The sequence below is a fragment of the Glycine max genome, chromosome 8, assembly GCF_000004515.6.
Source record: "Glycine max cultivar Williams 82 chromosome 8, Glycine_max_v4.0, whole genome shotgun sequence".
Lineage (NCBI taxonomy): Eukaryota > Viridiplantae > Streptophyta > Magnoliopsida > Fabales > Fabaceae > Glycine > Glycine max.
Window position 1 is genome coordinate 5,477,443 of NC_038244.2, and position 14,674 is coordinate 5,492,116.

General features: G+C 30.4%; 4 protein-coding genes across 5 annotated transcripts; 2 read left to right on the forward strand and 2 right to left on the reverse strand.

Moving 5' to 3' along the window:
* The first annotated feature begins 3,764 nt into the window (after positions 1-3,764).
* On the forward strand, positions 3,765-4,427 carry LOC100795051 (spermidine coumaroyl-CoA acyltransferase). The gene has a single exon (XM_026129845.1). The coding sequence runs from the start codon at positions 3,765-3,767 to the stop codon at positions 4,425-4,427; it is 663 nt and encodes a 220-aa protein (XP_025985630.1).
* Positions 4,428-4,576: 149 nt separating this feature from the next.
* On the forward strand, positions 4,577-5,224 carry LOC121172597 (spermidine coumaroyl-CoA acyltransferase). The gene has a single exon (XM_041017853.1). It carries the CDS (start codon positions 4,577-4,579, stop codon positions 5,222-5,224), a length of 648 nt encoding a protein of 215 aa, XP_040873787.1.
* Positions 5,225-6,450: 1,226 nt separating this feature from the next.
* Positions 6,451-9,540, reverse strand: LOC100795586 (metacaspase-3). Its single transcript, XM_014778731.2, has 3 exons — positions 8,404-9,540; positions 7,398-7,734; positions 6,451-6,945 (listed from the first exon to the last, which is right to left on the reverse strand). Exons 1-3 carry the CDS (start codon positions 8,654-8,656, stop codon positions 6,894-6,896), a joined length of 642 nt encoding a protein of 213 aa, XP_014634217.2. The 5' UTR covers positions 8,657-9,540; the 3' UTR covers positions 6,451-6,893.
* Positions 9,541-10,256: 716 nt separating this feature from the next.
* Positions 10,257-12,803, reverse strand: LOC100796113 (metacaspase-3). 2 transcript variants are annotated; one of them, XM_006584912.4, is made up of 5 exons: positions 12,219-12,803; positions 11,778-12,111; positions 11,367-11,490; positions 11,067-11,249; positions 10,257-10,632 (listed from the first exon to the last, which is right to left on the reverse strand). In XM_006584912.4, the coding sequence occupies exons 1-5, from the start codon at positions 12,655-12,657 to the stop codon at positions 10,564-10,566; spliced, it is 1,149 nt and encodes a 382-aa protein (XP_006584975.1). In that variant the 5' UTR covers positions 12,658-12,803; the 3' UTR covers positions 10,257-10,563. The 2 variants fall into 2 exon arrangements, with proteins under 2 accessions (XP_006584975.1, XP_040873933.1); XM_041017999.1 differs by lacking the exon at positions 10,257-10,632 and having other exon boundaries at positions 11,363-11,490.
* Between the last annotated feature and the right edge of the window lie 1,871 nt (positions 12,804-14,674).

The window sequence follows — 14,674 nt, forward strand, 5'->3', positions numbered from 1 at the left end:
GATAATTATTCATAAAATAAGATGCAAAAAGAAATTATCAATAAGTATTAATTTTATAATAAATTATTTAATAATCATATCAATCCTATTTGATTGAAAATGTAAAAACTATTATATAATGCATAGTTGTTAAATACTATATATCAAATAATACAAGAATTTGATTGAAATTAAATGGTTCTTTAAGAAGGAATAAAATAATATTTTGAGGAGAGAAAATAAATTAGAAAATTATAAAAATTAAATAATGAATTTACAATTAAGGATCTTCCTAGTAAACACACAAAAAAAAAGCTTCCTAGCCTTGAGTAAAGTTATGCTTTTTATGGTGAAATGAAATTTGTTGGAAATCATAAGTATGTTTTGGTCGGTTCCAATTCTAAATCAAAAGTCATTAAATGAGAGGTAAAATTTATTAAAATTGATACTTTTTAATAGATTTCAACTAGTATATAGAGAGTACATGTTAAGAGAGAGTGATACTACCATTTCTCTTTATTATAAGAAAAAAATGTTATGTACTAACAATATAAAAATATAAAAAGATTTATACAATTATTCAATCATGTACGTAAGTTTATTAACTTTTAAAATAATAATATTAAAATAATTCAAACAATGATGATTGATTGGATGATCATGTAAAACTGTTTTAGAGTATGTATATGAATAGACATTGAACTCTTAATTTATCATAAATAAAATTATTTTGTTTGCAAAAAGATATTTAATTATGTTATTGATAATTTTATGTGTGAGACAAAAATTATATTTGTTTTAAAATTTTAAAAATCATTTTACTCTATTTACATAAAAATCAATGCCTTTTCATTTATAGTCAAGTATAGGTTAAAAATAATTTTTTTTAACTAGTATAATTTTAATATTACTAGCTAATTTTGGAAATAATTTTTATTAAAAATTATTAGAAAGTTATTAAATAGTACGAAAAAATGTATTACAAACTTATAAATATTAGTAAAAATGTTTTATTTTTCATGTAGCCAACGGTTTTGTTTGGGGTCATATCTTTGGGCCTTTTTCATAGAAATGGGTTAAAAGTAAAATTTAATTATCATAATAGGTTGGTCAATAAAATTAAATATCATTAATGACCTACTTTTAACTAATTTTGAATAGTTAATTAATTATTCTTTCTTGAATAAAATAATTATCTTTCTCTTATTTATTTCACAAACTCACCTTTTATTTCACAATTTATGAGTTTTTTTAATGTCACACATTGGGAAGAAACATATAACTTTGAGAAATGAGGACAAAGAAGAGAATCACACCCAAAATCTTGATGGTTGAATTAATCATTTCAAATTACACAAAGGAAAGCTTCAATTCTTGAATTTGTTTAGGCAGATTATAACATTGGTATGTTGTGTTATTTATAAATGAGTTAATTATGGTAGACAAATTATATATGTTGCCAGAAGTATTTGATTGCAAATTTGACTCTTTTCCCTTTATTAATCGGAGAAATAATATATGTGGTAATTAAATACCTTTTATCCGTGGTGTGGAAGAATACCACATCTGTTTTTTTAGTAGTGACATAGTAGTGGCATAGTAGTGACATAGTTTATTAGTAGTGGTCTTAGCTGTTAGTAGTGGCATAGTTTGTTAGTAGTGACACTTGCTCGCTGTATTTGAATAATGCGTGAATGTAATAGCCTATATAAGGACGCAACAATAAGGCAATAGGGAGATGAATTTGAGTCAGAATGCATTAGTGTAGAAGGAGGTCCCCTGTCCTCAAAACAAGGCTTACAAAGTCCTTTATTCCTAAGAGATTTCCAACAAATTTCAGTTCACCATAAAAACCATAACTTTACCCAGGGCTAGGAAGCTTTTTGTGTGTTTACTTGGAAGATCTTTAATTTTAAATTCATTATTTTTTTTTTTATAATTTTCTAATTTATTTTCTCTCCTCAAAATATTATTTTATTCCTTCTCAATGAAGCATTTAATTTCAATCAAATTATTGTATTATTTGATATATAGTATTTAACAACTATGCATTATATAATAGTTTTTACATTTTCAATCAAATAGGATTGATATGATTATTAAATAATTTATTATAAAATTAATAATCTTATTGATAATTTCTTTTTCATCTTATTTTATGAATAATTATCTTTAATGTAATAAGAAGATATAGATAAACATGAAAGGTTTCAATGAAATGCCTAATTAGTAATTAAGATATTTGAATGTCTAAATATCACTATTAAATAATAAATATTAAAAGAGATAAAGAAATAAAAAGTGCGGGTGAATTTAAAAAGGTGGAGCGTGTTCATTTTTTAGAATGAGAGAAAGAGCCTTTGATTTTCTTTTGGATGGCAGATGAGTTGTTGAAGGCTTCTTAATTGAAGCTTCTGGAGAGTGCAAGGACACGTAGCTGTGGGAATGCCAAAAAAATATACTAGAGTGCAGCTATATAGTTGCGTAAAATTACAAAAATTAATTATCATTTAAATAAAAATATATATAATATGACATTTTAAATATATGGGATAACATCTGTGATCCAATCGAAATTTTTAGTGAGATCATTGATGAAATAAAAGATTTGTAGAGATCTTAGGAGCTGAAATCACATGTGAAACACAAAAAATGACTTAAAATATTTAGAGTAATCTTATAATTGAAGATGCTCTAAGAATCAAAGCATGACCTATTATATATACATGGTGAGAAGCCTCTTGATATGTTCTATTTTTATTTTTCTTTTCTCCTTTTCTACATTTTTTATTTTTAATTATACAGTAAATATTAATTATCTTATTAATATTATTTTATTTTTTGTTATATTATATTATATTTCTGTAAATAAATAATATTATATTATTAATACTGTTATATTAATCATATTATTATGTATACATAAAATTATATATGAGATATTTATCACATTTTGACATTCATATTTTCAGCTTCATATTATATTATTAATACCATTTTTTTTAATATTAATACTTTTACGTAATTTTTAAAAAATATTAAAAGAATTTCTTATTAAAGGTGTCTTCCTTTAATTGTTTTTTTGAGAAAAACATAAGCCGAATGTCTATAGAACTTGTGCATGCTGCAACCATATATTTTATTTTATTTTTAAATATTACATTTGGTGCTTATTATAAAGAACAAATGCATGGTGTGACTTGATCCAAACTAAAATGTGTTCAGTAATTATAATATTGTTACAAAATATCCTTATTTAAAGTTATTCTTAAAATGATATAAAAGTGAGAGAAACACAATTCAATGATTGTTAAATTTTTTCATTAGGATAGTTTAAGAGAAAAAGAACAATGTAGGATAAATTTAATACTTTTAATTAAATTAATCAATTTTAATTAATTTTGATAAATTAATTAATTAAATTTTATAATGACAAAGGAGATGTGTCTTTGTACTTACGTGAGCTTATTGCCTTTAATCAAGATATATATGTGTATGTATATTATAATGTATTATATTCTTTTTTATCAACAAGAATTAAAAACAATATCAAACAGTTTATAATAATTTATATATCTTATTCAATCAATTAAATTAAACTTTCTTAACTTGAGAAATTATTGGAATTTGCAAGTCACAATTCCCAACTTTACTTGATGCATGTTTAGATTATAGCTATATATTTCAATTGAAAAAGAACTGGAAGAAAATAAAACTATTCCTCTCTTCATAGTTGCTATCGATTCAAGAAAAACTCACATTTCTGTGGCTGTTTTCTTAATTCCATGGCATATGAGAATGCAACCCTCACTGTTGCTAACAGAGAGGTCATATTCATCAAACCTTCAAAACCCACTCCTAGAACCATTCTTTCACTGTCTAGCATTGACAATGATCCCGAGAACAATATCTTCATGCAAACCCTTTATGTATACCAATCTCCAAATTACAATTCCCCTAACACTACCAAACTTGACCCTGCAAAAGTGATCAAAGAGGCCCTCTCAAAGGCTCTCACTTACTATTATCCTTTAGCAGGAAAATTAGTAAAACATGCTGATGGAAAACTCAGAATCAACTGCAACACCGAAGGAGTTCCATTCATAGAGGCTATTTGTAACTGCAACCTCTCTTCTCTTCGTTACCTAGATGGCAACGACGTCGAAATCGCGAAACACTTTGGGATCGATTTTCCTTCTCAAGATGAATTTGGAAACCAATATCCTTTGGTTTTCAAGGTGATTAAGTTTCTCTGTGGGGGTTTCATCTTTGTAGTGGGGTGTTCACACGCTGTTTGTGACGGAACTGGGTTATCTCAGTTCTTACGAGCCGTAGCAGAACTTGCAAGCGGAAAAGCTGAACCCTCTGTGAAACCTGTGTGGGAAAGAGAGAGACTAGTGGGAACATTCACTAGTCAACCCTTGCGAAATCCCGAAAGGTCCCCTTAAAAACCAGTTCATAAAGGAGTGGTTTATCCAGCTATATAAGCACTTATCATGTTCATGAATTACCCGATGTGGGACTATTCTTAACACCAACCACAGATTATTCGCATGAATGCTGTAAGGTGGACGGTGAGAGCATCACAAGACTCAAGATGAGTTTGATGAAAGAAAGTGACCATGGAGAAAGTACTGAGAAAAAAGGGTACACAACTTTTGAAACCCTAGCTGCGTACATCTGGAGGTCAAGAGCCAGAGCCTTGAAACTGAGCTACTATGGTGAAGCTATGCTGACTATCATAGTGGGGGCGAGACCACACTTGAAGGATCCTTTGCCCCTTGGATATTACGGAAACACCACCGTGGAAGCATGCGTTACGTTAACAGTGAAGGAGCTGAACGAAAGACCACTCTTGGAGGTTGTGAAACTCATCAGAAAGACCCTAAAGGAGGTTGCTTTCAGCAGTGATTATATGAGACACTCGATCAACAGTATGGAAATGAAACCAATGAAGTTTAATTACGAAAGTGGTGCAATATTGACTCTGACAGATGCGAGACATTTGGGTATGTTGGAGAAGGTTGATTTCGGGTGGAAGCAGCCAGTGAATACAATGCCAGTCCCATGCGACATGTTTGGAATTTCAGGTGTTTGGTCGATCATGGCTCCTAGTAATTTGGATCCTTCAATGAGAGCTAGTGGAGGAGCTAAGGTTTATGTTTGCCTACCTAGTGCTACCATGCCCAAGTTCAAGGAAGACATGAAAGCTCTTACACGTATCCAAAAGAGAAGTTCTCTATGATACTCTAAAAAAAATTGAAGGTTTTGTATTAGAACTCTCAGATTTCTCTTGGTACTAAAATAACTCTATCCAACATGCGTATCCATCCTTTTGTCTGGTTTCCTTCTTTTCCATTTTTATCTTCATGCTTAATTAAGTTGTTTGATTATTAATAATGCATTTGATATGTTTTATTGTCTAGTAGCTAGTTGTGATAATATGTTAATGAAGGTCCTTTCTCTCACTTAGCTTCAGTTCAGTGTGAAGAAGAGAAAGGAGATGAACCCGTGTTTTTCGATGCCCTGCATCTGCTTTGCTCTTTTTCTTTTTTGTTCACGCGTGTTCTTTAATTAAGTTTTATTGTGCTCTGGAATTATCGCATGTGATGTTGGGACATCAAACTCATTCATCAATAACTATACCCCCCAACCACCTCCCTAAATAAATTAAGGTACGATTAAACGAGACAAATGAAAAAAATATTAAGTATTATGTTATTATGATATGACGACAAAGATAAAAAGAAATTATGATCCATATTTATTATATGTTTAAAAAGTGATCTTATAATTGGTGCAAAAGATTCACTCAAGTTTGTTGATATACCTTCAAATCTATTAGAAAGTTAAATATCCTAATTTACAGTAGTTATAAAAAATTGTTAATATATAATAGATGAAAATAAAATAAAAATAACTCTTAAATCTCACATATATTAATTTCTGTTCTATTTATTTCTTCTTCACCTTATTTTTTTTTTACCACACAATTATGCCATGCTAATCAAAGAGACCTACAAAGTGATATCACTAATATTGGCAACAATGATTAAATTTGAAGCTGTATTTACTAAGAAAAATGATTATTGGATACCCTCTTATTAGGTGTTTACCTCATGGGAGAAATAGAAAAAAATGTTAACATGAAGTTTGAAATTTATGGGTGTCCAAAAATATAAGCACGTGTTTAATAAAGCAAAGAATATATATATCCAAGTTGAAAGACGACTTAGTATGTGTTTGGGGTAACGGAATGGTGGAAAAAAAATTATGCGAACTCCATGGTAGAGCAGCAACAAGACATTGTTGTTTCTCAAAAATTCTGATATCATAGTTTTTCCCCCAAAATTGATTCTCTGTATCCAAACACACACGCTTAAAATATTTAAGTTGAGTGGTCATTCTCTGTTTCAAAAAAACCAAAAATATTTCTGATCCTTAACTTTAGATGTTTCAAATCTCCTATATTTGGTTTAATTTATTTCCAATATTACATCTTTTAATCGCTGGCAACAGTTTACACGGTTATAAAATCTCACAATTCCTAATTTTCTGATGAGATAGAATTTATCATCATCATAGTACAAACCGCTTTGTATACACGTCAAACATCTCGGAAGACGATAGTTGTGGCTCCTGCTAATCCATTATAGTACAAACTTTACACATTATGGTAAGGATGTTCCGATATGAAGCTTTATGAGAGAAAGTAATACCTGTCTATTCAACAACGAAGCAATTGGGCCATTTAGTTGCACTATATATGCCTGTTTTGGTCCTACCGATGGTTGAACGCATGTAACTGAGCAAGCGACCATAGCTTACTTCATTGCCACTTAAAGCCCACATGAATTCATGCATGAATCTTCAATTATCTTCACACAGTTATATGTAAGAACTTTGCATGCTAATTACATACAGGTATCTACGGAGGTTTGATCTTCCCATGTGTTATAACCTTCCCTGCTATTACCCAAGAAACAAATTCAATTAAAAAAAAGAGTGAAATATTCAGTAGGTCCCTAAGCTATTTAAAATTTTGTCAAGAGTTTTTAATTTTTTTTAATTGAGTCTCTAATATATATATATATATATATATATAAAGCATATCCCTAAAATTAGTTTATGATAATTTGAAATCGCCGGAAAATGACAATTTATGATTGTTTTAGAAAAGCTAAAGACTCAAATTGAAATATATATATATATATATATATATATATATATATATATATATATATATATATATATATTTATATTTATAAGATGGAAAATTCAACTAACAAAAACTTTAATTTAAAAACCTGCTTGGAAATTTTTAAATATTTCAAGAACCAACTTGGTAATTTAATTAAAAAAAAAAGCAAATTAAAGAGGTTTTCATTGTTCACAGAGCAAGCATTCCCAAAACTGACCTATTCATCTTGCACACAAAAGCTAAACCAAGAACAGTCCCACTATGGCATGCATCAATAAAGGCATGGAATTTAGCACCTCGTGGTAGTGGCCTAACAATTGCAGCATTAATCTCATCATCGAGTATCTTTCCCTGCTCTTCATAATCAACAGGACATATTGCTTCGTCAAACCCATCAATCTCATCCCCATACATATTCATTTCCAGTGTGCCATGTCCTGAGAAGTGGAACACCATTGAATCCCCTGATTGGCTACCCTCAATCAGCCATCTCATGGTCATTTGAATGTTATATTTCGTTGGGGTTCTTAACTGGTTTCTCTCGTCTCTATCATCTGTGGATAGGTTCTGAATGTTTAGATATGGCATGAAGAAAATAAAATGGTACACCGTGCTTTAGAAGATGTGTAAAGTAAAAGAATAAGGATATATTTACCATATTTGATCTTCCCCTTAATTCCTTACTTGCAGCCCATTATCACAAACATATGGATATTGATATTTATTTGGATTAATTACTCATTTTGTTTCTATATCTAACTAATCAATCTTTACATATTTAGTCTCTACACCTAAAAAAATACTCGATTTAATTTCTACACATACTTTTTAACTTGTTTTAGCTTTTATAAATATACTTTTTAATTTATTTTAGTTCCTACCATTTTGATGATACAAAAAGTAATTAAAACATATTCAAAAGTATATATATGAGGACTAATATGAGTAGTTTTTAAATGAACTATGTACAGTTTATATATATGATTCGTATAGGAATTAAGATTTTAAAAAATAATCTGTATAGTGATATGAACCACAATATCAAAGTTTTTTTAACTGTTCACAATCACAACATGACTGCAATAAGGATCGCATTTGTTCATGAATTATTGCATATCAACAAACGTGATAAAACTGTAATTGAAATTTAAAACCTACCAAAAATTAAATGAGTAATTAAACTAATTTATTTTTAAAAGTTAATAGGAAGTATATAGGAACACCTGTGAGCATGAGAATGGAGTCACTAAGAAACCCAAACTCCTTAATCAGGAAGTATTTCATGCATTTTACATCATTCACGGAGCCTTTTAGTCTGTAACTCTTTCCATGATAGCGAATTCGACATAGCACAGCTATCTTTGAGCCATATATATGGTATGATGGCCTTAGTGACTGAGGAGGCTGAGGATAATACCCAAATTGATTAGTTGTCCCATAATAACCCTGATTGATGTTAACCGAACTAGTCATCATGGTATTTACATGTTGGAAAATCAATGTTCCTATAAATAAAATTACTCACCCTCACAAAGGATCATAAAAACACAACAAAGATTATACTGTAAGAAAAATCATAACAAATACAAGAATTTAACGTGGTGGTTCAACACCTCTTGTCTACACTCACTGAACCGTCTCAAAAAATATTTCATTATTACAAAAATAATTACAAGATTATAACACACCCTAAATAGTATATCACTTTACAATTCAAGTATCTCACTCGATAGTTACAATAATTGATAACACTATCACACAAAGACACTTTTCTTTCAACAAAGTAACTTTGTTTCACAATCTTTCTTCTCACACACTCACTATAATAAATAAGCTTTCTGAAAAATTGAAACAAAAATAACTTTTAATGCATTTATTCAACTAAGGTTCATCTAATAAAATATAATATTCTACTTTACATTTAAGTCACCTAAACCTTAATCATAAAAATCAAATTTTCAATATGCATATACTATGTTTTGACTTAAAATTCTATATTACAAAACCTCTAAAACGACCTGCAAAGTGATGAAAGGAGTGAAGGCTTGACTCCATGGACCTGCCGCGGTTCGAATGTGGGTGATGCCACTGCACACTGGACACTCAAAGACACGAACCTCTGTTAGAAAGCTATTGCAGAATGGTGAGGCCTAGCTACGAAGGGTATTTTCAAATGTGTGGGGTGACTCTTTTCAAATGCATGCGCCTATGAAATTCAGCTTCCGCCATCTATTTGGAGAGGACAATGCAGAATAGGATTCCAAATTCCAATTCCTTTTCTAATGGAGAGTGAATATATTGATTTGCTTGTTTTTCGGTCGAATGGACATTACCGTTGATAAAGAATCAGGACTAAGGAACCAATGAAATATAGCTTTCTAATTTGCTCGTATCCACAAGTTAATTACACCTTTTTTCATAAATAATTATAAGAAAAAAAAAAGATCATGAGAAGAACATCGATTAATCTTATTTTTTTTGTATAATTTCTCCAATGAGGTGTGTAAATTGATTTTAAGTTTTAACATATAGTATACGAAGTTTGATTCATTTGGTTTTCTAAGAGATTACATAGAAATTTATCTGAAGAGGGAGTTTGTTGCAATATTTGATGATACATAGACAAGAATACCAGCATATTCCTGCGATTTTTGTACAGTGGAACTAGTTCAATAGTTTTTCATTTTTTCACTGCATGGAAGCCGATTTCCTTTGTTTTTTTTCAAATATAGTTTCCAAAAGTAGAAAAAAAATATGCTGTAGATTTTTTAATTGAACTCTTTGTTTCTCTTTAACAAATTAATTAATTTCCATTTCATACTGACATTACCTCCGCTTTTTATTAATATGTACCTCAAAAACACGTATATTTATATGAAATTAAACATGATGCTCTTTAGGGGTGTGGTTCAAGTATAAAGGACCTTCTTCTCCTGGAGTTAGTGTAGCTAGCTGATGTAATTGTCCCTTAGTTTGTTTTTATTCTGCTACCTGGTGTAATGTTTGACAGTTTATTTGGGTCACATTTTGTGCCTTTTGAATCATGTTTGTGTTTGTCTTTCAAAAAAAATAAAAGAAAAAAATTCCTAAAATTTGATATCATTAATAATTAGGATATGTATAACAGTTCTTACAATAATTTATACAACATTATTTCAAGATGTTGTATGTAAGCAAAGCAGGGGGTACACATTTGTAGTTTGGAATTGGCTTCAACATGTTCATTTCACATGTTCTAATATACCATAAATTTCTGGTTCTTAAATATGTTACGAATCTCAAATACTTCATTTAATTTATTTTGAACAGTAGTACATCTTTAATCTCTGTCAACAGTCTACACTGTTAAAATCTCATAATTATTTTCCAACGTGAATTTACCATCATAGTACAACCCGGGTTGCATACACATCAAACTCCATGGAAGAGGATAGCTGTGGCTCCTGCAAATCCTGCTCCAAGCCATTTATAACACTAACTTCATACATTATATAGTAAGTATTCCAATATGAAGCTTATGAGCCTCGCGTATTTTATATTAAGCTAAAATAAAATTTCGGTCTCTTTTTTATATTTGAGGCTTTAGTTTAATTTAGTCCCTTGAGTTGAATTCTTTTTTTACTTTAGTCCCTTAAAATTTTCTATTAGATCAAATTGGTTCTTCTTCTGTGAATTTATCGCATTAGTTTGGACAACTTAAACTGTAGCATACATCACTTCAGGCAAAGTTGATACTTTTAGTGTCATAGTTTAACATGGATGTTAGAAGGACAAAGTGAAATTTTTAAAACTTAAGAGATCAAATTAAAACTTAAAAAAAAAAAAAAAACTGGATCAAAATTTTATTTTAACCTTATATCAATGTATATGTGAAAGAGAGTAATACCTGTCTTGAGGCAAAGATAAAATCTGTATTAAAGAGCGAAGCATATGGGTCATTTGGTATCCCACGGATGATAGAACGCATGGCACTGAGCAAGCGACCATAACTTAGTCCAGGTTCATTTAGCATGGTATAGATGAAACTATAAGTAAAGGCGCCAGTAAACGCATAGCCACCACTTAAGGCCTACACAAACCAACCCACATGAATTCATGCATTAATATATTTAATTATCTCCACACAATTATAATATGAAAGAAATTCACATGGTAATTACAATTAACCGGGAAAAATCTTACATACAGGGGTTTCTTTGGACGATTGATCATCGTGGCAACCTGAAATGCAAATTGCTACCCCTCCACTTGTGTCTTTATTAGGTCTACGAACTCGATAGTATTGATAATCCCATGTCCAATAGCCTTCCCTGCTATTACAGTAGAAAAACATTCAATACACACACAAAGGCAAATATTAAAGAGTATGGTCTTGTTAATCAGTACAAGGATATTGATTAAGAAATTTAAAAGAAAAAGTATTTATTATGAAAAACATAAAAAAAAAAAAACTTAGTAATTAATTTTGCTTATTCAATAAAAAATATTTCTTGTTTTAATTACTTATCCAATACCTTGAAAATAATGATTAGCATTTGTCTAAAGAGTATGATACATATTTACTGTTGATAAAAGAAGCATTAATTCCTAAATTGACCTCAGGCTCCAAACATAAGCTAAATCAAGAACAGTCCCACTATGGCATGAATCAATAACGGCATGAAGTTTAGCACCGCGTGGTAGTGGCCTAACAATTGTAGCATTAATCTCATCATCAAGTATATTTCCCTGCTCTCTGGAATCAACAGGACATATTACTTCGTCAGACCTATCAAGTTCATCTCCAGACATATCCGGTTCCTGAGCGCCATGCCCTGCGAAGTGGAACACCAATGAATCCCCTGACTGGCTACCCTCAATCAGCCACCTCATGGCCATTTGAATGTTATATTTTGTCGGGAATTTTAGCGGGTCTCTCTCCTCCATATCATCTGTCAGTAGGTTCTGAATGTTCAGATATGAAAATGAAGAAATGAATAAAGCTATACTATTTATGTGTTTCAAAATGTTAATATCATAAGAAAGTATATGGAAACACCTGTGAGAATGAGAATGGATTCCCTAGGAAACCCACAATACTTAACCAGAAACATATTCATGTTTTTAACATCATTCACGGTGCCGTTTAGCTGCTGGCTATCCTGCCCATGATAGCGAATTCCGCATAGGACAGCCCTCTTTGGGCCAAATACATTGTATGATGGCCTTAGTGGCTGAGGATAATACCCTAATTGAGGTGTCGTCCCATAATAATAACCCGGATTTCTGTTAACTGAACCAGGCATTATGGTATTCACAAAGCTTCTGAGACGACCTCCAAACTGATGAAAGGAGTTGTATACTTGACTCCATGGACCTGTGGAGGGTCGAATCTGGTTCATGCCATGGCACACTCTGCACTCAACAACACGGACCGCTGCCGCCGGAACCATTAATACTGATCCACACTGGTTACATCTTACTTGTCTACTTGCCATTTTATTTGTTTCCCTTTCTGTTAGAGATATGTGATGAGGCCTGTGAAAGAATGACTTGGGTATTATTGGAAACTAATTATGAACGGTGGCTTTCCAAATGCGTCTATGAAGTTCAGGTTCTGCTATCTATTTTGGATGGATATATAGGGATTTCAATTACTGTTTTGCTGGAGAATAAATATATGACTTGCTGCTTGTTTTTCTTTCCAAGGGACTTTACCGTAGATAAATTAAAGAATCAGGAATAAGGAACCAATAATGAAATGTAGCTTTCTAATTTGCTTCAATGTCGAATAAATTCTTTGGTAGGGTTAGGGATTCTTGTTGGAATAAAGTGTAAGCTGAAATCTCGCATGAGTATAAGTGAAAAAATTAAATATTATATAAGTAAAAAAAATCCATAAATTTAAGCGTTTTTGTTAAGTTGTGATGTGAAGTTCCCTTGAATAAAAGTGAAAAACTTAAAAGTACAAGTCAAATATAATTACTATTTGAATAAAACAAGGAAAACGAAAGCCCACACCGGTTCAAACACCAATCCAAAAATACATTCAGGGAATTGTTTAACACACACCCCTTTTAACTAAGTATACCGTTTATTTTTAACAAAAATACCCCCTCACAGAAGCACATATCCATTGATCACAAAATATAACGGAAACATGTTTCCAATGCAAATAAATGATACAAGTGCATTTGCTATGAATGGCATTGTAAATTCAACAACAAAATATGTCTAACATAACATAAAACAATACAAAGCACTACTATCGTTAGAAACAAACTAGTGGCAATAACAAAAATGAACAACTGAAACAAAGTTGTAATTAATTATCGTCATGGTGGAGTCAAACTAGCAAGAGTCTCTCATTGGAACTAGTTGATCGCTCTGGTTGATGCAAGCACTACTGTCGTTCTTCCCATTGCCTCTCTATTTAGCTCTACAACTGAAAGTTGTAGGTAGTACTTGGTTAGGCTCTAAACGGTGACCAAAACATTGGCCATTAATGATCATAGGTGGAGTCATACCTAAAAGGAAGCAATTTAAAAATAGATAAAAAATATAATGATAACACAAAAATAATAGCATTACAAATCATAATATTATAAAATAAAAATATAATATCACAAAAAATATAAAAATATAATATCAGGTAAAAAACATAATAATAATAGAATAACAAATTATAATATCACAAAAATAAAAAAATATAATATAAGGTAAAAAATATCACAAAAATAATAGTACATATTATATTATCATAAAATAAAAATTATCATATCACAAAAAAATATAATAACTCGGGTAAGAAAATATCATAAATATAGTATTACAAATATATTATTATCATTTGAAAAATATTTTTAAAATTAGTATTAATATTAAAAATTTAAATGTGATACAAATGCAAAGCATGAAAAACATGTTTTCGTTTTGCATTTTGTATGCATGCAAAATAGAAATACATACAAATTGGAATTGCATTTCTATTTTGCATTTGAAATATGTTTTTGTGGGATATATACACAATTAAAACATATTTTGTTGTCTATACGAATCACAAATATGTATTTTGGTTTTAGTGCGTGACATTAAAAAAAAAAATGAAGCTTATCGTTTGTGGTAGTCTTCGACGTACGGGTTATTGGGAGGAAAAGGAGGTAGAGAAAAGGAGTTGACCGAGGGTGAAAGTTAAATAGGGGGGGTGGGGAGTGTGGAGAGGGGAAGGGTTAGGGATATAAAAGTAATTTACTTTTTATCAAAACTGAATTAACTAAACATATTTTCAAAGTTTTCATTCAGAAAATAAGAAGTGAAAACGACGCTCCCTAAAGTTGTGTTTCCTAAGACAATGTTTCCTCCTAAAAATGTTATTTAAGGCTATGGTTTATTTATATTTTTGATCAATTTTCAAATATAATTTTTAAAATAAAATGTGTTTTGACAAAAACAAAATTGAAATAATTTTTAACTCAAATTTAAAATTATTTTACATTTAGTTTCAAAACCAACAAA